At 30.5% G+C, this 26,083-nt stretch overlaps 2 protein-coding genes across 2 annotated transcripts; one reads left to right on the plus strand and one right to left on the minus strand.

Moving 5' to 3' along the window:
- Positions 1–14,777: 14,777 nt before the first annotated feature.
- Positions 14,778–18,303, plus strand: LOC123222537. The gene is made up of 4 exons (XM_044645379.1): positions 14,778–15,021; positions 16,381–16,887; positions 17,543–17,689; positions 17,873–18,303. The coding sequence occupies exons 1-4, from the start codon at positions 14,917–14,919 to the stop codon at positions 17,963–17,965; spliced, it is 852 nt and encodes a 283-aa protein (XP_044501314.1). The 5' UTR covers positions 14,778–14,916; the 3' UTR covers positions 17,966–18,303.
- On the minus strand, positions 18,261–24,984 carry LOC123222531 (wax ester synthase/diacylglycerol acyltransferase 11-like). Its single transcript, XM_044645368.1, has 7 exons — positions 24,675–24,984; positions 23,418–23,990; positions 20,327–20,393; positions 19,283–19,386; positions 18,988–19,197; positions 18,775–18,912; positions 18,261–18,695 (listed from the first exon to the last, which is right to left on the minus strand). The coding sequence occupies exons 1-7, from the start codon at positions 24,933–24,935 to the stop codon at positions 18,522–18,524; spliced, it is 1,527 nt and encodes a 508-aa protein (XP_044501303.1). The 5' UTR covers positions 24,936–24,984; the 3' UTR covers positions 18,261–18,521.
- Positions 24,985–26,083: the final 1,099 nt, after the last annotated feature.

Genomic DNA, 26,083 nt, shown 5'->3' on the forward strand with positions numbered 1-26,083 from the left:
ACCATTTCCATCTTCAAAACCCTAATTTTCAGCCCTTAATTTCGGACGTCCTACATTCAATATTGGAACTAACCTCTCTACCATGAATACCCATTAATGTAAATCTATACATCATTCATGTATACATCATGTACCTCCACTAAAATTCTGGTTTTTGAGCTTTGATTTTGAGCATATTTGTCAAGTTTACAGATAAATTAATCACCCTTAATTATTCAGATTTGACAAGTTATTTATTCTGTCGCGGGGATTCTCATGAGCATAAAAAAATGATGCAGGACAAATAATTTAATTAGCTGGAAATCCAAGATTAGCAGGAAAAGCACTAATAGCAATATTTGTTACAGCTCTTTAGATGCAAAGCTTACAAAAAGACATGACTGGATTCAGTGATTCTCTCCTCGGCATCTCCATTAATAGAATTTCAATTGAAATTCTCTCCTAAGTCAACCATTTGTCAAAATGGGATCCTCATATTTTCCTTCCACTATTTTCCCTTCAAGTTCTTTCATATTATGTAAGTTTTATTTCAAATAGTTCAACCACTTTCATTATTCCATATTTAGTCAAAAATAATTTAAAAGATTAATCACTATTCATGCCTTCATGATTGAACCAAAAAGTCACCATCATGAAAGAAATTTGAGAGCTTTAGACTATAGTGTCAATATAATACGAATGATTTTAGGCATTCTATTAACGAAAGTCAAAAAACATATTAATATAAAAATTTTTTCGAGGTTTTATATTGCATCAAACTAAATAGATTTTGATAGAGTAAATGTTCATACCAATATGAATACTACATCGTTTATATAAAATAATTTAAATAACAAAAAAAATTTAAAATATAAGAATAAAATTTAAATTTTATTAATGATATTTCAAAATAAAATACTTAACATTGTTACAATCATTATAATCAATAAAAATACCATTTGATGCATTAACAAATTTACACGTGTTATAACATGATTGATTCATAACCAGATGCCAAATCCAAAAAAGCGCGTTTTCTATAGAAATTGCGGCTTAAAATGCCAAGTGTTGAGTTGAAGCGGCACCAGATGGCAGCCTCCAATTGGTCGATTTTAGCACCCACTAACAATTTCATTTTCCCAATGTGGGAATTTGAGGCTTTGTCCACATGCAGCAGCCGTCCGAAAGTGTACATTTCAATCCTGTTTCTCTTTGCCTAAAGTGGCATATAACTTTTTCTGCCTTTTTTTACTCTTTGGTTGAAATTCTCCACAACCCTTTTTACTTTACAGCCGAATTCCATATTCCTTTCTGTTTTTTTTTTCAAACATCAACCTCATTTGATCTTCGTAATTAAGTTATTAATTCATTTCTTAATCGATCTATGAGATTAATTAGCTAAATTACCAAGGGGGTAAAAAGTAATTAATGAAAGCTTTTAAAGAATTAAATCTAATTTGATTTATAATTAAATTACCAAGGGGGTAAAAAGTCAATAATATTACCTATTCAACATAAAATTTTTGGTTGATTTTGATCGGGTGCCGTTTAATATTTTGTAGCGTTACAATTTTTCCAAAATTTTGTAAATGTAATTGAAAGGACACTTGCTACTTGATATTCCAAAATAGACAAGTCATGTCAGAAGTTGCCCTCTGCTATAATTTGATTAACCAAGAGGCGTGAAAAGAGAGCCTATTTGAATGCTTCCAATTTTGAGGGTTGGAGTTTAGCTGGGGAGGCTCGAGTTTTGATTATCAATTTAGTTTGTTTGAATTAAAAATAAGTAATTATTGATAAATTTAAGTTCAAATTTGAGCTATAAATATATAAAATCATTTCAAGTCATATTGATTTGATTATAAATGTATGGGCGACTCACAAACACAAAAAAATAACATTATTTTAATTAATTACGGATGATAATCAAAATAATATTAAATTTAATTGTTTCTCCTATTATAAATAAACTCACTCTTTTCTCTAACATAATTCAATTTTTTTCAATTAAAAGGGGTAATAACTCGAAAATGGTTGAAACTGGTAAGACCTGATGCCACAAATTGTATCGTACCAAAATCCTAAATCGTTGGCCTTTGATAGGTCATGTTGGCCCATCAAATATTCAAGGTCCACGATATGATAAGTTGTGTTTGTATAAAATTATTTGTATAAAAATTATTTGATTATTTATATATTTTTAATTTTTATGAGCCCTATTGTGTTGTCTCTTGGATAGTGTCAACTCACTTGTGACATAACCTTGTGTCGCTTGTACCATTCATATCTTTTTTTATAAAAAATTTAAAATTTAAAAACTATTTATTTATAAATTATACATACATATGATGCAATTCTAGAATCAAAACAAAATTGTGTTTATAATACAAAGTCGAGCTTGAGCATTATTATTATATTAAACTCGAGCTCATGACTTTCAAGATTCATCATTAGCTTTTATTTCATTTACTATTAAGTTTTAAATGCTAGTATTAAAAACTTTGGTAGCGAGTAAAATTATTAATACAAATAACATACATAAATTTTTGTATAAACAAAATATATTATCATAAAATTTAATAATTTTAAATTAAAAATAAAATAATATTCAATTATATAATAATTAAATATTATATATAAATTTTTATATATTATTTATACATATAATACTATTCTTTAACTAAAATTAATTATCGTCATTTGAAACTGATTATTATTGATCAATAATATAATTGGAAAGAGATAAGTTTTGCTTGCTCTCACTCCAAAATTAAATTTCTTTCTAAAACTAAAAATTTTCAGAAGAAAACAAAAAGTCTATTTTCTTTCAGTTTCATCTTTATTATTTTTTGACTTATGCTTCAAGTTTGAGTAAAGTGGAGATGTAGTCCAGCCTGCAATGTGAGAGAAATGGGATTATGCCCTTTTTTTTTTCTTTTAACGCGGAATTTTTTTCTGAATCCAACTATTTTTACAGAGTCAAATTAATCATATTTATGAAGATAAATTTTAGATCTAATGGTTATTTTTAAAATTATTAAATTAAATAAATTAAAATTTTAATTTTGATATATTATATATAAATTTTTCTTTTTTTACGCTCAAACTAACACATGAGAGCGTGGACTTGCCACATTTAAAAAGAGAATTTGAGCCATTTTGATCAAATTGGAAGTCGGAATCTGTGTCTTTCTCATTACTTTAATTAAGTTTACAGCTATATATATATATCGTTTACATCTCCGTGACACCTTTGTGATTGATGCAGAAGGTTCTAAACTTGGGGAATGCGACAGGAAGGAATCTGTCTCTTTTAATTATTTTATTTTAAATTATTGCATAATTTACACAATTTACCCATCAAATCAAAGTTATATTCTAAAGCCATATTCATTCACTTTTTTTTTTCTACGAGTTGATTTATCAATCTATCAATTTTTTTTAATAAAAGATCCCACTTTGTTCTTTTTTTTTTTTTCATTAAAAACGAATTTTTCCATTTTTATTAAAAATTTAAACTTTTTTTTTTGTTAAGAAAGAATCAAATTTTCCAACTTTTTATTATAAGGATTTTTTTAAGTTGAAAGTTCAGAATTTTGTTATTACTTAATTTTATCAGGTTCTAATAATAGATAATAGTACAAATAATTTTTTTTTTGGATTTTAATAAAATATTATTCTATTGAAATATTTAAATAAATAAAATACACAAAAAAATAGAATAAAAGCAAAATTTAGCATAATTTTGACTAAAAGAATTTCAAACATAAAAGGTATATCATAGAGAGGTTGAATAAAAAACATAATGCACATTTGGAGATTAAAATTATTTCAGAGAGAAGAATATAAATTTAATCCATTTAATATGAAAATATAAAAATTTAGTCTCTTCAATAAACTTATTTTGGTGTTTATTTTTTAATTAAAATATAAAATCCACATCATTAGTTTTTGACAACGTCAGAGATTAACTCTGTTTTTACATGATAAAATATATGTTTAAGTTTGATCCACTCAATAATTTTGGTATATTTAATAAAAAAAAATTATTTTTTGTTTAAAAAAATAATAGTTCAACACTTATATAATTATTGTTATGTTGATTTGATTTCATCCACTTGCCCATATAAACCTTCTCTCTAGATTCATGGATTAGGGTAGATTATGAATAATTTATGTTAAAAATAATTAGCAATGTGAACCATAAGATTGATTGTTGTTGTTGTTGTTGTTTTCTTCTGTCCAATGTCCAATGTCTCCATGCTATATTTCAATTAAAGTATCATTTGGATTATGAAGAGTAAATGCAGTATTTATGTAAAAACTAGAGATTGTTTCTTCTTCTTCCTTTTCAAGTTTACACTCAATAATAGACTCTCCAAAATTAGCCTTCATTCACTTGGAATATATTGCACTCTTTTCCGATTGATAAATGATGTTGGCCAAAAAGACTATTTCCCATCCATCTAGTTTTCATGAATCACAATTTCTCATGCATGCATGCATGCATGATGTATGCACTCTTTCTATTATTAACAACAAAATATATATGAATTGAATAATAAAATATTTACTAAAATTATCTATATATTTTAAAGAGTAGATATAAATTTTAATTTAAGATAAATTATAAATAATAAATTATAAATATAATATTATTTATGTGATATGATAGATAAAGTATCATTATGACTAGGAGCTTTCATACTATTTTTCTAATGCAAGACCATTGCTTCAATAACCAAAGAGTCAGGAACTACATTTCTATCATTAAAATTTTCCAAATTTAGTGTAAAAAGTAGTTTGAGTAATAAAAGAGATGATTTTATGTATATAAAAGTATGAGTTTAATTTATTTTGACGATATTTCAAAATTAAACTTTTAATTTACCTAATTCAATGAATAGATTCAGATTTTGACCTTCTCATATATACTATGTTTTCAAAAATTACGTTTCTACTTAATTTTATTGAAACATTAATAAATTGTCAATAAGTTTTAATTAAAACTTTTTGACATAACTTACAATGATATTATCTTATTTTGAAAAAATAAGAAATAAAATTTTAACGAGATAATTTTGAATTGAAAATAATTAATTCTAATTCATGAAAAAAATGAGAAATAATTACTCTTAAAAAGTAGGCCCTTTTAATTTTTGATCCTAAAACAATTTTTAAAAACTAGCACTTGAAAATTAGAGTCATATTCTTATATTTGTAAGATTATAAATTACGGATGATATAAAATTTAAAATCTATAAAAAATTTAAGAAAACATCATTTTCTTTGTTTTCTAAGTTCACATTAATTTTGTTTTGAATTTTATCAAAACTTTTTTTGATCAATCCCATTTTCATAAGATCCTTTTTATTTTCATTTAAAAAAAAACTTATATTTAAATTTTATATCTTGAATAATAATAAATTGATAAGAGTTTCAAAGCTGCGTCGACTTGGGTGTAGTTGAGGAGTCACTTTCCTTTGAATCTCTTCTTAGCATGAATAATAGTTTATCCAAAGGATATACCATTTTCACTTCATAATTAACTCTATTAGATTCTTTCTTTTCAAAATTATTATTTTTTATACAATAAGTTTGGGCCATGTCAAGTAGGATCTGGTGTGATATATCGTGCCTCTAAGTGATGTTGTGTCATGACTTGCTAATTGACTGCTCTTAAGGATCGTGTCAATCTACAATATAACAGAAAATCTCTCGAATTGTATCTGTGTAAATCTTTTATAAGTCAATCTGTTGTATTATATCTAATTATTTATTTTTGGCCAAAAGATTTGTTCTCACTTAAAGTTTAGTGTATTCTCAAATTTCTATTTATGAAATTTCAAAAAAACTCAAATACCTACTATTTTATTGAAATTCTCGGTTAGGATTAAAGTCAAACCGTTATTTAATGAAAATATTTAAAAAAATTAAAATTTTATCACATTTCGTCCCTTAATTTAAAATTTTAATAATTTTTTTATCTAAAATTTAAAAAACGATAATTTTCTTTCAAAAGTCTTTTTCTCCTTCTCTTCAATGACTATCTCCTTTTCAAATATCGACCAACTTGTCTAGATCTCTTCTTCTCTCTCAGCTAGTCCCTCTTCCTTCTCTCCTTTTGTCTTTGTGAGAGAGAGAAGTTTCTAGCTCATAATATCAATTTAATCTAATATACTAATTTACAATCATCAATTTCTTGCTGTTTTATAATTACTGAATTAAAATATATTATTGCGAATATTTATAATAAATAAAAACAAAAATGTCACATTTTAAATTAAAGTTGATTTTATGCAAATCATTTACTAAGTGGTGATATTTTTTCTCCTAAGGACAAATCATTTCAGAAAATTTATAATAAGACTTTGAGAAATTTATATAATTCTTTTAAAGGAAAATGATAAACATAATTCATTCAATTTTAATGACAAAATTTATTTTCAAATGATGTGTGTTGGCATGCAACTTGATGAACTAATATAAAACCCTAAAAAAAAAAAAAAAATTCAAATGACACTAAAGACTTGACAATTTGTTAATTCTTAATTATGTTTTGTTAATTAGATGTCATGATGATAAGATTAATAATAATTTAGAGACCTAAATTTAACTTATTAGGCAGCCAAATTGGGCACTTGCCATTGCAGTCAAGGCCTAAAATTGTCTTCTTGTAGTTCATTGTCTTTTTAATTAAATTTGTCTAATCAAATCACTATTTGTCAACTTGTGTTTAATTTCATGCATAGTATTTAGAGGTAGTATGCTTTTGCCATCTCAGATTCAAACCATAATAATATAAATTTTAGGTAAAAATTAGTGGAATAATAAAGCTGCCCAATAAACATGCTTAGTGGAGATTAATTTATGAATTCATATCTTATGATTAAATCTACAATTGCATTGGTCAAGTACATTCTTTCAACCTGGTTACCTATGGTCTTTTAAGATTTTTGCAAAGATTTTTTAATTAATATATATATAAAATATTAATTTTTTTATATGTGAATTTTTAAAATTATAGGGGTTATTTGAGGATTTTCATGATATTGGAGTTCATGTTAAATCGGTAACTTAATAACATATAATTATTATATTAATATTTGAGAAATGAATTGTTGATGAAATTTTTTATTACCTACTAAGTTTTGTGTAAAATAAACTATGATTAGAAATTAAAAATTTGTAAATGAATCTTGATATCTATAACAGTGTAAAATTATTTAAATGAAAGATAATAAATGAAACAAAAAAAATGTTAACGTGATTCTATTTGATAGTCAAGAAATCTATGTTTATTATATTTATTAATCGATGTTACAATAAAGAATATCTTAAGAATGATGTAATTTTTGAACAACTATCCTTGGGTAGGAAAAAGTGACATTTTTCTTATTTGTATCCGGAATAATATATCTATTAGCTTCTTATTTTTACTCTACCCTCTTTCTACTTTTTGTGGTTTCCCATCCCTTGTGTGTTAATCATTCATATTTTATAAGATAGATAAGAGAGCTTATATTGAATAACAAAATCCGAGTATTCTTTATTCAAATATGATTATCGAGATTTACTCATATTTTAATTGAACTAGAATTGAATATGTTGACACGAAGGAAAATAAGAAAATTATCTTGTTGATGCTAAAAAGGTTTACTATTTTTTAAAGTTTTTTTTTTCACTATCTCAAAGTGAAAGTTTCATCTATTTTGTTGGACAATAGGTGGATAAGAGATATATTTTGACATAGACATATAACTAGTTGATGGTAATAATTTTTCAAACTGATTCAAACAAAGAGAAATTTCTCCAGAAGATGTTCCACACGAAGGAATTGACCATATAACCAGAACATTATCGAACCAATGATTATTAAAGGGGGAGACGAACTTAGACAACATAATTGCTTTTGCTTCATATATCCCCTGTCTAATTGCTTTCTTTGATCACTTAATCATCATTATTAGTGATTATGCTAATCTTTGTTATAATTAATTAAAGGTCAAGTGGCTATTTCTATTCAAACTTTGAAGCAACAACATTTTTTTACCGTTTAAGTTTGAAAAATTCTTTAGTCTTTTTATCTATTAAGTTTGTTAATAAAATCAATTTTTTTTCATAAAATTAGAGAAAATATATAAATATTCTCAATCTTTATTGAAACCAAATATTGTTGCCCCAAAACATTTATAAAATTTCTATCCATCCCTAGTTAATAACTAAAAAAACTAAAAATTATAAAAAAATATAGGAAAGAATGAAATCTTGCTCTTGTCTAATAATAACTAATTCTTTCTCGTTGTCGCCACCTTTGTGTAACCACTAACCAATCTTTCAATTTTTGTCCACCTTATGTTGCTATCAATGTCTTTTATCAGGATAGTGCCCTAGAGCCAATTGTCACAACTATTATTTATGTAATAGTTGACATTTTAATTAATAAACATGACAATTTCATTATTCTTCCTTGTTTATACAAATTAAATAATTGTCTTAAGAATAGTTGAATCATGACGAGTAAATCAGTGTTTAACATCTGATTTTAAGAACCTTATATGCACATTAGGTGGTTATTTTTAAAACTTTTGTAACTCTGATATTTTTATGACCTAAGACACTAGTAATAATGATGAAGTTATCATAGTGTTATATAATCTCATTGAAAGATAATGACAGTTTTCACATGTCAAAGTTGTTTGTTGATTATTTGGTACAATACATGAGTACATATTGTAGACATATTCGCTAGACTGACCCACCAAAAGGATTCCAAATAGGTACATATAATCCTTAGACTTTAAGTCATCAAACCATCTTGTTCAAATATTGATATAGTTTGATATCAGCTCAATATAGTCTAATTAGAGGATTGTCAAAAAGGTGATGATTGACCATATCAAGATCTATAGGAAGGTTTTGATGAATCAATAAATGATTCGTTTCTTTCAAGCTTAAGGATTATATCTTATTTATGGTCTTTTGACAAATGGTAACAACCACTTAAACATATAGGCACAGTGAGGTTGAGTTATTGCTCAAACTGATATTATCTGATTGTTGATAAAGGTCAATTTATGTAATTCAAAGATCCTTGAGGGAGACACTTTTATTTATATCTCAACATTGAAGAGATATCATATAATGAAATGATCGAATTGTATGAGTAACCGTGTCACTAACAAGTTAAAAAGTCATATGTTGACCCTTTATTAATTAGGTGGTCATAATATTTTAATAGAGGTTTATCTTGGTTTATATCTAGATAAATATCGAGTCAAAAACCCAATTCAAATTTGATCACTATTAACTTAGTGGAGAGCTTATGGGTCATATAGAAAAAGAGTTGATGAACTTTAGAGACATAAGATTATCCGAATTGGATTGGTCCAAATTTTGAATAGAAGATTTAAAGCCTTCAAAAGGTCTATGAGCTTGAAAGTATATTTTATAATACTTAAAGACATTAGCATAATAATCTTGAAAAGTTAGGGGCATTTACGAGAATAGACAAGATTTGGATAAATCCAAACCTAACCCAATTAATTTGAAATTTAAAATTACGCACTATAGGATTTTATTTTATCTAAATCCACACCTATGACTTAGGTTGATTAAAATCATGGGGAGGAATTAATTGGGACTGCTTGGTCCAAGATCAAGCGTGAATCTTGGCCAAAGGGTAAACTACCCAGTCCTTGCATAAGGTTTGATCAGGCTTATGCCCAAAAGCTTAAATTGTAGATTTGGTCCTTGTGCTTGGATCGGGTGTGAAAAAGCCAAGATCACCTAGTCCTCATATAAGGACCGAGCAAACTTCTTTTATGTGTATAAAAACACATGTATTCTCATGTCTTTTAGAAATAGTATTCAATATACACAACCTACATAGTGAGTTCTTTTACCCTTTCTCTCACAAACTATATAATGTCCTCAATCGGTTAGAGGGATCGTTTACATAGGTATAACTAAATAAACACTCTATGCGTATTTTATACTAGTTGTATATTCATTATCTTACAAAGACGATCTGAAGTATGATTTTTGGTGTTGTATGATTTTTTTTGTAATTAATTTCGTTACTAAAGGCCACAAATCCTTATATCCTCATGTCTCTTGATTTCTATTACACCACTTAATCCCAAATCCTATGCTTGTTGTCTAATGATAATACCAATATCTATTAATCATTGTTACCCATAATTGGATGCTAATTGACATCTTTTCTAATTTGTTGATATGGGAAACAAATTGTTGGATAGAGTAATCAATATCTTAACATAAGCCACGAGGTAGATCTTGTGCCAATCCACTTGCTCGTATGAAATTGGTATGCATCCCAACTTTTGTGACTTTTTCATAGAATTCCAACAATTTCTTTTGCTCCTTAGAAGCCCACAAGATCATAGTTGATGCTCTTACATACAAAACATGGGTAGTTAAAAACAAGTAAATGATTTGAAATTCAACTTGTTTTATAGAATAATGCTCATATATATTGCATCTTACAATTGAAAAAAGTCCCTCTACGACTGAAGAATGAATGTGTTCATGGGCTATAAATAGATAAGGTCAATGACCAAACAAACAAAAAAATATTTTGATAACTTTTTTATAAACACTCACTTGCACACAACTAGACACTCCTATTTGAGTTACCTTGACGTCATACCGTGCTATTCAATAATATTGGAAAAAAGGTAATGTAACAAAATAACTAGTATTGAGAATTAGTTGTCTTTTGAGATAGGGAATTTTGATAGAAGCCCTACTTTACTCTTTGCAACATCGTCATTTTCAATTCAACCGCAAACCAATTTCCTTTTAACATACTAGGCAGAGCACACCTTTGTACTTCAATTGGGCAAACTCTTTGATAGTAACTTCTTTTATTTGGTAGGTGAATGAAAGACTGCTTTGAGATAGGAAACAATTAGCTCCTACTCCAATATAGAACATTGCATTGCTTAACCTCCAACTTACAATTCACATCTTGGATGTAAAAGTTGTTCTTTTAAGATCCATTAGCTCCACCTAAGATGTTTTTTTAGGGCCAAAAAATTAGGAATGAGAAAAGAAGAAAGAAAAAAGAAGAGAAGGAGTAAAAAATAAACATATAAAATAATTTGGATGAAATGAATTTGTTTATGTGATATTGAGGTTATAAATGATATTAGTAATATGAAAGTAAAGAACTCCTAATTTTACCAAAGTTAAACGAAATATTTATTTAGAGTTTACAATTTAAGATTTATGATATAACCCTAAATTAAATTGTCTCACTCTCAACCACAAAAACTGGCTTGATGTCTTTACCTCATTAGTTGCTTAATAAATTAAAAATGTTATGTAATTGGCATAATTAGTATTAATAATTTTGATTTGATTATAAAAAATCTTTTAATAAAATTGACTTTGCCCTTTTTTTAATTATTATTATTATATATTTTTTTGATAATTGAGATTTCTCTTATTTTTATTAGACAAATCAATCTAAAATATATTAATTAAATTATAATTATTATATTAAATGAATCAAAATTTTATAATCAAAATTTTTACTAACTAAAATATGATTTAATAGGAGTAACAAAGGAAGAAAACAAATAGTAATAAGAGCCGAGATGTCATCCACATGTATGAGAAGAGACGGACACACGCTGAAAAGGAGCGTGAGGGTGATAAAGGATGACTGATGCATTTACCGTGTAGGCCACAAAAGGCCAAGATGACAAGAGGGTGATGCTGCATATAAGTCAAGATATGGGGACAGACACTCCACAGTTCTATCATGTCATGTCCGTGTACACTTTAGCTTATTTATATTGTGTCATTTCTCCCCTTTTTCCCTTTTTTCTATTTTCCATTTCCCTATTTTTATTTTGTTTTATTTAATATTTTAATATTTTATTTTTTAATAAAATTATTTTATTATTCATAAAATTATGTATCTAAATAATTATATAAATAATGATATATAATTAAATAATTAAATAATATTTTATTTTTAATTTAAAATTTTTAATTTTATAATAATATATTATTATTTATATATAATATTACGTATATTATTTATATATAAATAGGACCTTTGAGATTTGGGCAAGTGATTCAATAATATTATGTGGCAGAATCACTGTTTCCTACCAATACTTGTTTGTAATGTCATTTTACCACCTTAAAACATTAAAAACAACACTTTATCACCTTTCATCCAATATTTCTATTAATTTTAACTATAAAAAGTTATTCAAATAATTTTTTATATTTATTTTAAATCAGTTATAATTTTGAAAAAAATAAAAAAAATTTCTTTATTCTTCTCTCTTTCTTTTTTTTTTTCTAAATCCTTTTGGGTGGATTCTCTACTCTTTCTTCTTTTTCCTTTTATTTTTCCATCGATAATACTTCCACCACACTGGACCCAAAATCCCACTGTGAATCTTTTTACATTAATGAATGGTAAAACTCCATCACTTTTGAAACCTTTCTCAATTTGTTATACATGATATTAATTTTTTCAACAATGATGAAGATAGCGATAGAATTTCATCTTCCGATGGAAGTTTTTATGTGATGAAACATACACAAGCTAAAGATGGTTTTGGCGATGGATCATTTTATGTGATAACTTTGTTTTGCTATGATTCAATATTGTTTTTTTCAACACTTAAATTTCCTCTTCCAATGCTTTTATTTCCTTTCATTTTATTTTCTACTACCCTCGAACATTTATTTTACTCTTTCATTTTTAAATTGTAAATACTTGAATATTTTCAAAGAGTATTCAAGATCAACATTTTTTCAAAGATCTCATTTTCAAGGACAAAAACAATGATGACCATTTCTTCTAAAATCTTCTAGAAACCTATAGCCGATTTCACTTAACGATGGTTTAATTTAGTTTAGTGTAGTTATTGTATTTTTCTTTTACGATTTACAAAAGTGAAGATTAGAAGAAAAAATATCATTGTCTGAATGTGCAATGAGTGAAGGAAAGTAGCAATGGGTGGAAGAAAGATTTGTAATTAAAAATGTCATTAGAATAGGTTATTTTTGTCTTTTCAATACATAGTATATAAAAGTTAAGAAATTTTATTAATAAAAACGATGAAAGGTGAGAAAGTGTCTTTACAATAAATTATGGGTGGAAAACTGTCATTTCACCAAATTATGTAATAAACAATATAATGAAATATATTTTTCCACTAGGGTTTGATCCTAAAACACTTTTTCACTTCTTGATGATATATATCATACTTATTCAAAATTAGTAAGAAAGTTAAATTATCATATTATTTGTAAATATATATTTTTTAAATTACCATATCTTCTCAAATAACAAAATTACCATATCACCCCTTAAAATATTAAATCTGCATTAATGTACTCTTCTTCCCCACGATCATTATTGTCGCCACCAAGGCACAACCGGCTTATCTTGACAATCCACCATCTCTTCCACATCCACCATATTTTCTCTCTTGGTCACACATCTAGTTCATTGTCTTGCTCGCCCTTACGCCCGCCCCCCCATCCCACAAAACAAAAACCATTATTGCCTCCACTAAGCCATCATAGCTATAATATTTGTCTTCTTTTCTCGCTCGAGAATTAATCAAAACTATTATATGATGACTCACTTCGACTTAATCAAATTTGGCATGCGAACGACCCACTCTAGCTCATCATGCTTGCTTTCTTCGTCTACGACTTCTTTCCGCATGCTAATAGTCTACTTTGACTAGTTTGTCAATTTTGGTGTTTATCGACAATATCTTTTTGCGATAATGAAATATTTGTGTGTGGTTATGGTGTACAAATTGTTTATGAAGCTCAAGAAATAGTATTCTGTGATTGTTTGGAGTGGCAACTAAGGCTTCCAAAATGATAGGGAATGAATTATTGGTTCTCAATCATATAAAATAGTCAAATATCATGTTTAAAACATTAAAGTGAGATATGTAAAAAGTTTATTCTTCTATTCTTTAAACATTAGAAGTGAAATTACGATTTTACTCTTATAGTGTTTTTTCTTTTTAAACAAAGTATAATTATGGGCGGAAAACTCTGGTTCATTCTATCAATAGTTGAAATAGTATTTTTTGACCAAACCTAAAGTAGGAAAAATGTAATTCACTATAAACAATTTAAATGTTATTTGTTAAATGAGTAATGTTATGTGTTCTTTTTTTGTACATAATTTAGATATATAAATAATGTCATTATATGATTTGATATTATTTTATTTTTAATTTAAAATTATTCACTCATATAATAACATATTATTTATATATCCAAATTATATATAAAAAAATATATACACATTTTTATTTTTACTAAGATATAATTCCAATTAACATGCACAATATTCAATCATACAATACACTATTTTTGTCCATTTGCATTTGTTTTTAAACCATGAAAAAAATCATTTAAATCAACCTCTACTCCAAACTTGAAAATAAAATTTTAAAAACAGTAACATAAAAGGGTATTATTTAATATATATATATATATATATATATATATATAAAATCAATTGTGAAGACAATTCATTTTAACCAATATATTATTTTAAAAAACAAAAAAATATATTCATTAATAAAACCAAAACCTATCAAATTTCGAAATCGTTGAAAATTGGCCAAAAATAAACTAAATTGATAGTAAATGACAAAAAATATAGGTCGGTTCTGATATATGACGTTTATATTTAATTAAATCAAAAAATTAATTAATTTTTATTAATTTTAAATAGCACCTCAGATTATTATATAAATGAATTCTCTCTCCTCTTGATGTCACAACATTAGAACTCAAATACAACCTTCTCTTTTTCTCTGCTCTGCCTCCTTACATTTTGCTCTTCTCTCTTAATTTTCTGCTTCTATTTCCCTTCTCTTCTTTCACCATTTTGATTTCGCACCCCAGAAAATGTATGCAGAAACTGGCCTTTTCTTCCCTTACATGCACAATTTCTCTCAAGATTTTCAGCAACTTGAGGAATATTGTGAATCAAATAAACCTGATTCTTTTTTGGTACTCTTTCCATGTCTACTCTCTTTTAATTTCAAGTGATCTGCATTTATTTTACTTGTTTTCAACTGGGTTTCACTAGTTTTCTATTTTTGTTTGTAGTTTTATTGTAGTCTCTGTCTCGTTTCTCTGAAAATTGCAAAAAAATCCTGAAAATTGAATACAAATTCCATTTGTATTTTTGTTGATTCTATTATTTTCTTTAATTCTTTGAAATATTATAAATTTCTAATAGTTTGTGGAATATGCTATATGGGTTTTTACAAAGAAGGTAACTTTTTTTAATGACTTTTCTTTGTCCACATTTTCTTGGAAGACAAACAGGGTATAGACAATAATAATCGAAAAAGAAAAAGAAAAGTGAAAATATAATTAGAAATGGTTTCACGGTCACAAGTTCCGTGTTCTTCAAGGATTCTTTCGTTCTGTTGTTACTTTTTATGTGTGGTGTTAGTTGGTTTTTAGCTTTTTACAGCACTTTGAAAAGCAGAATCTTTTGTTTTTGTATTAATTTTAATTTTAATTTCTTTAAGAGACTAAAAGGAGAAAACAGTTTATTTCTGCCTTTATTATTGTTCTAATTTTATTTTATTTATTTATTTTCGTTTTTAAAACTAATTTAGTGAAAGTAGAAGAAATGAAAATTTCCCATGAAAGTTATGGTAGATGTTTACTTTAGGTAAAAGTGAATTTTATCCTCAGTGAGATTAAGTTAATTTACCTTTTTTTTCGGTGGTTTGATTATAATGGAAATTTCTTGTTGATATAGACTTTGTCATGTGGAAATTTTGGGAGAAAAGATTTCAATTTTATTATTATTTTTTATATGATATTTTAGTTTGGTTAAGTTGAAGTGATGCTGTGCTTTTGAAGTTAGAAACAATTGCTTTGGTGGAAATATGAATACTGAAGTAGTAGACTTTCTGTGTTGGGGTCTAAGAAGTTGATAAAATAGATTACAAAAATTGCCAATTACCTCAGATGATGCTTTTATGCACATTGATGCTGTAAAAAAAATTATGGTAATTGTAGAATTTTTCTCTTGATTTTGTGGATTGAGTGTCTATCATACTTTTGATGTGGGGTATTTCATTCCTAAAATTGTTATTCATCACAGATTTCAGAAGAAAGTAAGATGGTGTCAGGGCATTTGAGATGAGGTGTTTTTGTGATTAGTCAATGCAGCATTTGCTTGATCAGTGATTATTAGGAATAGTTGTTTAATTTACATTTTTGGATTCTTAAAGTAATTTCAGCATCTTAATTGTAACTAATGTTGTTGGTGAAGTGTTCTAACCTAGAGCTTTTTTAATTCACATCTTATGCAATAATTGTTGATTTTAATTATTTGTTTTTGTGCAGAGCAACAATGTCCAGACCTCCAGCATATCACACTATGACCTGGGGGGAGAAGGAGATTTATTCAAAGCTCCGGAGCCAATCATTGAAGAACTGCTTGGGGAGCTTGATCCTGTGACATCAGCCATTTCGATGATCTCTTGTGGTGAAGATGTTGTCGCTACCCAAGCACTCAAGGCTGCAAATATTGACTCAATTCACCATGAACAGCTTCTGAATGAGGTTTTCTTTGAGTGGGAGAAGGATCATGTGGAAAAGCCAGAAATAGATGCACCACTCTCTGAGGTCCTTGACGTCAAGATTCCTGTTTTGAGGAACCATGAAAGCCAAATTCAGGAAGGCAAGATGCTTCCTGATACACCATTTCAGAAAAGTGTGAGCTCTGGAAGCTTAACCTCAATGGAATGGGTGCATGGAACTATGATGAAACCGAGCTTTCTGGAAATTGCTTGTATGGATTTTGGATCTGTTTATGGCATGCGGAGAGCTTTCAGTGAAGGAGACATAGAGGTCTGACTTATTTTTTCTATGCACTTACACTATAATTTGCTCTGCATGTTTGAGTAGTAGGTTTCCTAAATCACTTGCATTTTTTTTTATTTTCCCCTACAATCCTATAAATCTCTTTAGATGAGGTAGATGGGGAATGTCTTTTTGTGAGGCTTACTTTCCAAATAATTAATATCAAGGTTGTTTATGATGGTCGACAGTAATTTTTCTTTAAACATTCTGGTACACTACTGGTGTCTCTGAATAACGAGTAAAGCATTAAGACTTTAGTAATTTCAAGCCTCTGACATGAATTACTTGAAAGCCACCAATACAGAGAGAGTATATATGCTAAATAGGTTCTGTAGTCCAGAGAAGTGGTTTATCCACGTGTTTTAGAAAGATGGAAACCATTCTCCTGATAGAGTTGGCTTAAATACTTACCCTTTATAAATTCTTGACCGCTTATAGAAAACATTCACTCCTTAATTAAGGGCCTAGCTGTGGGAAATGCTGCTCATTTCTTAGTATCGTCATTTACTCCTGGCACATCCGTGTGGCATGACCTGCTGAGTATTGGCTTTGCATAGTAGCCTGTGGACTGAGAAATGTTTAGACCTTTCTGGCCATTTCCACAGGATGGGGCTGGGTCATTGATACTGAGTTTTTATGACAGACTCTTGGTAATGGCAATATGAGCTTCATCCACTCTCCTCATGAACGGCCTATGGTGATCACCAACTTCCCTACTGAGGACCGCAGGGAAAAGCTTTCCAGATACAGAAATAAAAAGACAAAGAGAAACTTTGGCAGAAAAATAAAGGTAAGACTTACAAGTAATACTTATATTTTTGCCTTTTTTTTGTATATCATTGTTGTCATTTTTGCTGTACTTACAAAAACAAACTACAAACTCACACAACTTACCTACAAAAATTTGTGTTGCTTGTGGCAATGGTGCTCTATGGAATACTCCTTACTAAAACTTATATGTTGCTTTTTTCAGTATGCATGCAGAAAGGCTCTTGCTGACAGCCAACCAAGGATTCGTGGACGCTTTGCAAAGACTGAAGAACCAGAGATGTCGAGGAGGCAATGACTCGGACCTAATTCAGTAAGAAGAAGAAGAAGAAGAGGAGGAGGAGGAGGAGGAAGAACGGGAATGAAATAGCTGGGTCTGATGAAGTATCATGCAAAGAATGTGCAATAGTGAAGCCTGGCAAAGAGAATTCGTAGAAAGCCGAAGGAGGTAATGCTAAATAAACAAGACCCCCCCTCCGCTCTTGCGGAGGTAGGCAATCTTTTATTTTCTATAATAACCTACCAAGTAAACAGAACGGCGGGCAAGTAGGATTGTATATAAAGCTTGTTGAATAAGACGAAGCCGAGAAGTGTACTTGTTCATCTTATGTTTAATGAAAAGCAAATCCTTCTACAGATGCTTGTTTCAATCCTTCCATATAAAAGCACTTGAGTGAAGTACATGAATGCAACACAATTTGTAAAACAAATCTTCCTGAATTTGTTACAGCATTTTTCTAAATTTCCTCTGATATCCAATTATATTCAAGCCTTTTTTGGTTGCTCTGTTTTCCAGATGTGATTACGGATAACCAAACATCACAATTTTAAAGTTAACAAATACATATATATGATTAGACAAGATCACTGAGATTTGTTCTTCCTGCATCTAGAGCAGCCTTCTTTATGATTTGGAGAGATTCATCAACATCCTCGCAAATCTGGTGAGGATGAGGAATCACATCTGGATCAGCAGCTATAACAACAGACATCTTATTCACATAGCTCTGGAAATGGATTGTCAATGCCTGCAAAACCAACAACATATCATTCATGGTGACAGATTGGTTGATGTCTCTATATGAAATGACGAGGCTCGACTCTTACCTGTGGATGCCCATAAACAGATGGAGCAATATAAGCAATAGGATGGCCATAAAAACTAATTTCTTCAGAAGGGCCAACCACATTTGAGAAAGCCATTGTTGTGTTTGAAAGAACTCTCACTGCTGTAGCAGCACCTACCTGTTTTGTAATTCGGAACAATTTCAGTTAATTCTTATTAAAGAAAATGAGATGTTTGAATTCATATATAAATACCTTACAACCAAATGCCTTGAGTACAAACTTGGCAACTGAATACGTGCATAAAGCTTCAAGAGAAAGCTTCTTTCTATCCATGGTGGCTTTAGCTCCATGGACATAATTCAATGGGTCATTTTGCAAGCCTATTTTGAAGGGAAGAAGAACATATCCGATCTTATTTCCCCACCTGCACTTGGATCCCTTCTCCATCATTTCAGCTAAAGCCTGTTTTAGAAAATATTAACAAAAACTTCATCTTTATTCCTAATTATTAGTATTAATTGAATAGTAAAGAGAGATAAATTTTCACCTGGATCCCTGTAGTTGGTCTGAGGTTGACGAGAGCAGATGCCCTGAGGCGGATGTTTCTTGGATGATTACTTGACTTCTGTCCTCCATCTTGATCAGTTTTAGCTGAAACTCCATAGACATGCTATTATCAAAATAAAAAGGCCAAAGGAGTGTTTCCCACCCAAGGTATAGTGAAAGGACAAATTTCCACCCATTAATTTTTTAAAATCTAAATACCCACCTATCTACTAAAATTTACTATTAGGGTTAATTGTAATTTAGCTAAAATATTAAAAAACTAAAAAATTATTACATTTCATTTCTTAAGTTTAAAAATCTAACAATTTTTCTTCACCTAAAATTTGAAAAGTTGTATTTTCCCCTTTTAAGATTTGATTTTTTTCAATAACCACTTTTCAGCAACCATTCTAAGAAGGCCATTGGTCAACCAGGCCATTGGTCAACTTTCTCACCCCTACCTCCCCAATGGTTTTCCAACATGGAAGCCACCAAAAATTTGGTCAAAATGGTCAGACGATGTTACATATATCTGTGAGTTGTCTAGCCACTTCAACGTTAATTGAATGATGAAGCACATGTTTGTGCATCATCCAGACAATGCATAGATCCGTGTGACGTTACACAAATTTGTGCGATGTTGTCTAAGCATTTTGGTTAGATTTTTGGTTGTCTTCATGCTGGGAAACCACTAGGGAGGGGGTTGGTGGGAAGGTTGATTGATGACCTTCTTAAAGTGGTCGTTGAAAAGTGGTTATTGAAAATAATCAAATCTTAAGGGAAAAAATATAATTTTTCAAACTTTGGGTGGAGGAAAATTGTTAGTTTTTAAATTTGAGGGATGAAATGTGATAATTTTTTAAATATTTTAGCTAAATAACAATTTTATCTTTAACTCTAATAATGAATTTTAACAGATGGATAAGTATTTGAGTTTTTAAAGTTAATAAATAAAAATTTGTCATTCCATTAAATCTTGGATGGAAAATATTCCCTTGGTAAAAAAAAAAAAAAAAAAAAAGAGGATTTTAAGGGAAGAGAACTCAGTCAATTCGATCGAGGTACCGCGAGAGGGCAGCTTGAGTCACTCCCAATAGAACATCGTTGACGGTCTGACAATTAACAACAACCCATTAATTCATGATGCAAAAACAAGAAGAGGAAATTAAGTATAGAAATTATGAAAAACCAAATGAGAATAATTTTTGTAAAATGCTGCTCTCTCTTTGTTCAATACCGTGGACTTGAAAGGTAAAAACTGCACTTCCGTTTCAACATTCTTACGCCGGTCGATTTGGGTCAGTAAAGTTTTGATGAGGACCAAATTAAGTTTAATTCGAATTAATAATATTAAATTTTAATTTTGTTTAATATTATTAAAAGATTACTAATAAAATAAATAATATTATCAATGAGATAAATGACAACATAAAAGAGGTAAATAATTTTAAAAAACAAATAAGAACATAGATTTAAGGCCAAACGACTATTTCCCACCCAAGGTATGCTGTAATGACAAGTTTTCCCCCTTTAACTATGGAAATACCAAACACCCACCCATGGCCAGTTAAAAGTAACGGGGTTAAGGGTAAAATTGTCATTTTCTCTATAATATTAAAAAATAAACTAAAATATAATTTCCTTTTGCCCCCCTAAAGTTTGAAAACAAAAATTTCCCCCCAGCCTAAGTTTAAGAAAATGGCAGTTTCACCCTAGGGTTTGGTTTTGAAATCTCCGGCGACCTCTCCGGCTCCGTTGCCGACGGCTTCTCCCTCCCGAAGAATCCTCTCCTTCCGGTGATCGGTTTCCTCCCATTTGGAGGCCCGATCGTCGCCGGAAAAGCGGTGGGAGACGAAGAACTTCGTCGGGGAAGACGAAGTTCTTCGTCTTCCCAGACGAAGACGACGGCTTCGTCTTCGTCTGGGAAGACGAAGAACTTCGTCTTCCCCGACGAAGTTCTTCGTCTCCCACCGCTTTTCCGGCGACGATCGGGCCTCCAAATGGGAGGAAACCGATCACCGGAAGGAGAGGATTCTTCGGGAGGGAGAAGCCGTCGGCAACGGAGCCGGAGAGGTCGCCGGAGATTTCAAAACCAAACCCTAGGGTGAAACTGCCATTTTCTTAAACTTAGGCTGGGGGGAAATTTTTGTTTTCAAACTTTAGGGGGGCAAAAGGAAATTATATTTTAGTTTATTTTTTAATATTATAGAGAAAATGACAATTTTACCCTTAACCCCGTTACTTTTAACTGGCCATGGGTGGGTGTTTGGTATTTCCATAGTTAAAGGGGGGAAACTTGTCATTACAGCATACCTTGGGTGGGAAATAGTCGTTTGGCCTAGATTTAAACCCAAAGCTTCGCTTGAATCCATCTTGAGATAAGGTAGCTTTGGGTTGTTCAAACCCGAAGCCCAAGAACAGTTTTGGGTTTGCAGTGGCTAAGATTTTGTTCATTTGCTCTTCGTCCTATTTTCATTTTCCATGAAGAAGGCTGTTGGAGTGAAGACTTGGTGGAGCATTTTTTATTAACGGGTGGAGAAGAAGGCGAATTTTTAACCAACAATGTTGTAATGGCAATGTGCAATGAGAGACCGATTGATCAAAGCTTCAGTGTTGTTGAATAATGGATTTTGGGTCTAATTTAGATCTGAATGTCTGTATGAAACCTAAAACCTTCAGTTAAACGAAACTTCAATGCAATAAATAAAACCTAAATTAACCTCCTCAATGTCTAAACCCAAAATATATTCCCGCCTTGAGAGGGCTACAAATAACATGCTCCCTTTAATGGGGTATTCTATGACATCATAAAAACATTATATTCATGCATTAAAATATATTTATTATATAATACTCGAAAATAGAGATGACAAATGAATCCGTCCCACCCATAGCTCGACTGGACATGACAATTTTGAAACAGCTCACTTTGGCTTAGCACAAGAAAAAGCAGGCCTTACCTCAAGCTATAAGGTACGACTTGTGAGTTTGCTTAATAGAGTTGAACTATTTTTATATTTTATTAATTTTTTGGATGAATTTGTTATAAACAGTCCAACAGATATTGTCCGTTTTGGGCTTCAAACCCTCATGGCTTTAAAACGCGTCTATTAAGTTAAGGGTTTTTAGCATCTGCCTATATACAAACTCAATAGACAAAACGAGAGCGATGTGAGACTTCAGGTCACAACACAACCCCCCCCTCCCCCCCCCCCAATTGCTATCGTGCTGATAACGTATTATAAACAACTCAACAGATATTGTCCACTTTGGGTTTCAGGCCCTCACGACTTTATTACGCATTTATTGAGTTAAGGCTTCTGACCCCTACCTATATACAAGCTTAATAGACAGAATGAGAGCGATGTGGGACTTCAGGTCACAACACATCCCCCCTTCGCTATCGTACTGATAACGTATTATAAATATAAGATAAACAAATTGCAAGATGAGTTAATTGAAGAATAGAAAGATAATTTTATTAACTCAAGGCTGCAAAATAAGAAGAAGAAAGTAAGAGTGAAGAAACAGAAGGCAAGAAGCAAGAAGATTGTGAAAATGTTACAGTCGAATGAAGAAGGGAAATGTCCTTTATATAGCCAATTTCCTGCTGGCCTCTAGACTTCATTTATTGCATTTACACCAAAATTTTCTAAATTGGCTACTAAGCTTCATCTTTTTCCATTAAATGCATTCTCATTTAATGTCAAAATTTACTGCATATAATGGAAAATCCACCATATATGATCAGCACGACAGATATTGTTCTCTTTGGGCTTCAGGCTCTCACGGCTTTAAAACGCGTCTATTGAGTTAAGAGCTTCTAGTCTCTGCCTATATACAAGCTCAGTAGACAGAACGAGAGTGATGTGAGACTTCAGGTCACAACAAAATTGACCAATTTAATACGATTTTTTACACTAACCCATGGGTGATGGCCTACAAACCCTAAGCCATGCCCAAGTTTGACATTTTGTCAAGTTGGTCTGACGTGAAAGCCCATCAAATGATGGGCCTTGATATAACCTGACACATGGGCCTGGTGGTCTACACCGGCATTGGCCCAGTCCACTCTCACATCCACCAGGAAATAAAATTTCATCCATTAATGGTTTTAAAGGGAATAGTAAGCATACCATGTTCATTGCATTCTTGACAAGCTTAATGTCCTCCAAATCCAATGTTCTGTGAACAAACCGCTTGGGAGCGTGCTCATTTCCAGGGCCATCACCTTTCAGAGGAGTTTTTGTATCTTTCAAAAACAAAGTTGTTGCCGAAAACATAATCAAATCCACAACACTATTCCATATCAACATTATCCCTGACCATATTGCCAAAAACACCCACCAAACCCCCTTCGCACGGCCACCTGGGCCTTCATTTTTCTGCACCGGAACACTCGGCAACGCTTCAGGGTCCCTAGTTTTTCTGGTGCATGCAAGCAGAAGAGAAATGAGAGACGCCCCATCTCCGATCGAGTGGTGAATCCGGAGAACTCCAACGGCTTCTGCCTCCGAAGTTTTGACATTGAGGAGGTGAAGTTCCCATAAGGGCTTTGAGAGATCCAGAGGCTGTGTTGTCATATGGGAGATGTAGTCTTCAACAAAATTTTTAGGATTTTCCAACTCTGCATCTAAATCTGGAATAATCACATGGTTGTCAACATTTACTGTTGTTCGAGCCCACCTCATCTTCCTTCCTTGTGTTACCTTTTTCATTTTAACCAAACAAATTTACGTCGATCGATTCAATGTTACGTAAATGATAACATTCCCCGATAAAAGATAAAAACAAAAATAAGGGCAAAAACAAGAATAATTAAAATTATTATAGTAAAGAATAGACCAAAATAGAGATAAATATATTTTGACTTATTTTTTTCTCGTTCATGCTCTTTCAATTCGTTTTCTCTTTTATATATTCTTTGAACTTTTATATTAAATTAGCTTTAAAAAATTTAAATTATTATAAATATCTTAATACATAATAACTATTTGATTATTTTTTAATTAGGATGAGAAGAGAAAAATATAGAGAATTTTCCTTTCAAAGATATGATAGAAAAGGGAGGAGAAAATTTTCATGCAAGGAAAGAATAAGAATTCTCTATCATCTTTATATTGAGACTAGACAAAAATAAAAATAAAAATTTCTTATAAAAACAAGGAAGAGGATTAAGGTATTTAACCCCTGTTCCTTCTGTTGTTATGTTTGTACTCAGGAGATGAAGGGGTTATAATAAATATGAAAATCTATAGAGAGTCCTACTATCAGTTAAAATAGGGTTATGATGTAATATCGGAGGCTCATTCATGGCCTTTTTTAAGCATTAAATATATAATTTAAAAGTCAAACATATTATAAAATATATGAAATTCAAGAAGAAAACTCACCAGCTTGCTGGAGAAACGAGGGTGATTGATCAAAGTCTTCATCAATCCTTGTTTGATAACAACTGGATCTAGTCTAGTTCTGGTCCCAATAATCGCGACAATATAGCAGTTGAAGCTGGGCGAATGAAATAACTGAGCTGCAGGACTCAAAGGTTCTTCATACTTGGCGTTCGCCATTGATAGGTATGTTCTCTCCTTTTCTTCAACCTCTCTCTGTTTGCCCTCTCTTTCCCGTTGTGGCCTAGTTATAAGCTCTTTCATTCATGTATGCCTGTAGATGAGCTGGGATTGTGAGACTCCATGGAATTAAATTGTCAGAGGAAGATATTATAATTATATTTATTGATTATTAATTATACCCTGCAGAGATTTGGTGGGGATGGCTACAGTTGTCAAATTTGAAGAGGGCCTAAAAAGATAGTTGAAAATAAGATATTAGGCCATCGACTATGTCCATCCAAATTTTAAGTTATTTTCAAACCTACACTTACGAGAGATCAAAAACCCTAACTTTCACTTATGACCAAATTATCATCTAAAATTTTAGTTAGAGACAGGGGTAAAATCATTATTTTATCTATAAACTTTAAAAATTTAAAATTTTATCATTTCCCCCTCCAAGTTTTAAAAATTAACACCTCAACCCATCTTCAAAGTTTAAAAAATTTAGATTTCACCTATAGGGTTTGCTTCCTTCTTTGACCACCATCGATAGTTGACATCTCCCATCTTTGACTACAAAAGATAACGAAGGACGACCTTTTGTCACCCAGATCTAAACGACGAAGCGTCATCTAGGTCTAGAAGAATAGATGAAAGACAACGTTTCATCGTCCTTCTTCGTTGCATCTGGACGACTTCGTCATCTGGGTGGTGCAACAAAGAGAGATCTCTTCATTGTACGGTGCGATGAAGAGATCTCCATCTCCTCGTCGCATCATGTGACGAAGAGATCTTTGTCTCTTCGTTGCACCATGAGACACAGAGATGAAGATCTCTTCATTGCACAGTGCGATGCAGAGATGAAGATCTCTTTATTGCACCACTACCGTCACACTAGGAGAAAGAGGGGGTCAGAGACGACATCGGAAGATAAAGTTGAAGAATGAAGGTGAAACTGCTATTTTTAAAAGTTATGAAAACCCTAGGTTTGGGGGTGAAAATATTATTTTTTAAAATTTGAAAACTTTAGGTAAAGGTGAAATATTAGTTTCTAAAACCTGGGGAGCAAGGAGTAATAAACTTTATAACTTTTTAATATAAACAATAAAATAACTATTTTACCCTTCTATTTAAAAGAAAAAATTAACAAAAGTCTGGCTATGAGTGGGAGTTGGAGTTTTCTTTCTCCTGTGGATGTAAGTTTGAGAATAGACTAAAAAAATAGTTCTTTTCCCATATTATAATAT

Source organism: Mangifera indica, chromosome 1 (genome assembly GCF_011075055.1).
Source record: "Mangifera indica cultivar Alphonso chromosome 1, CATAS_Mindica_2.1, whole genome shotgun sequence".
Taxonomy (NCBI): domain Eukaryota; kingdom Viridiplantae; phylum Streptophyta; class Magnoliopsida; order Sapindales; family Anacardiaceae; genus Mangifera; species Mangifera indica.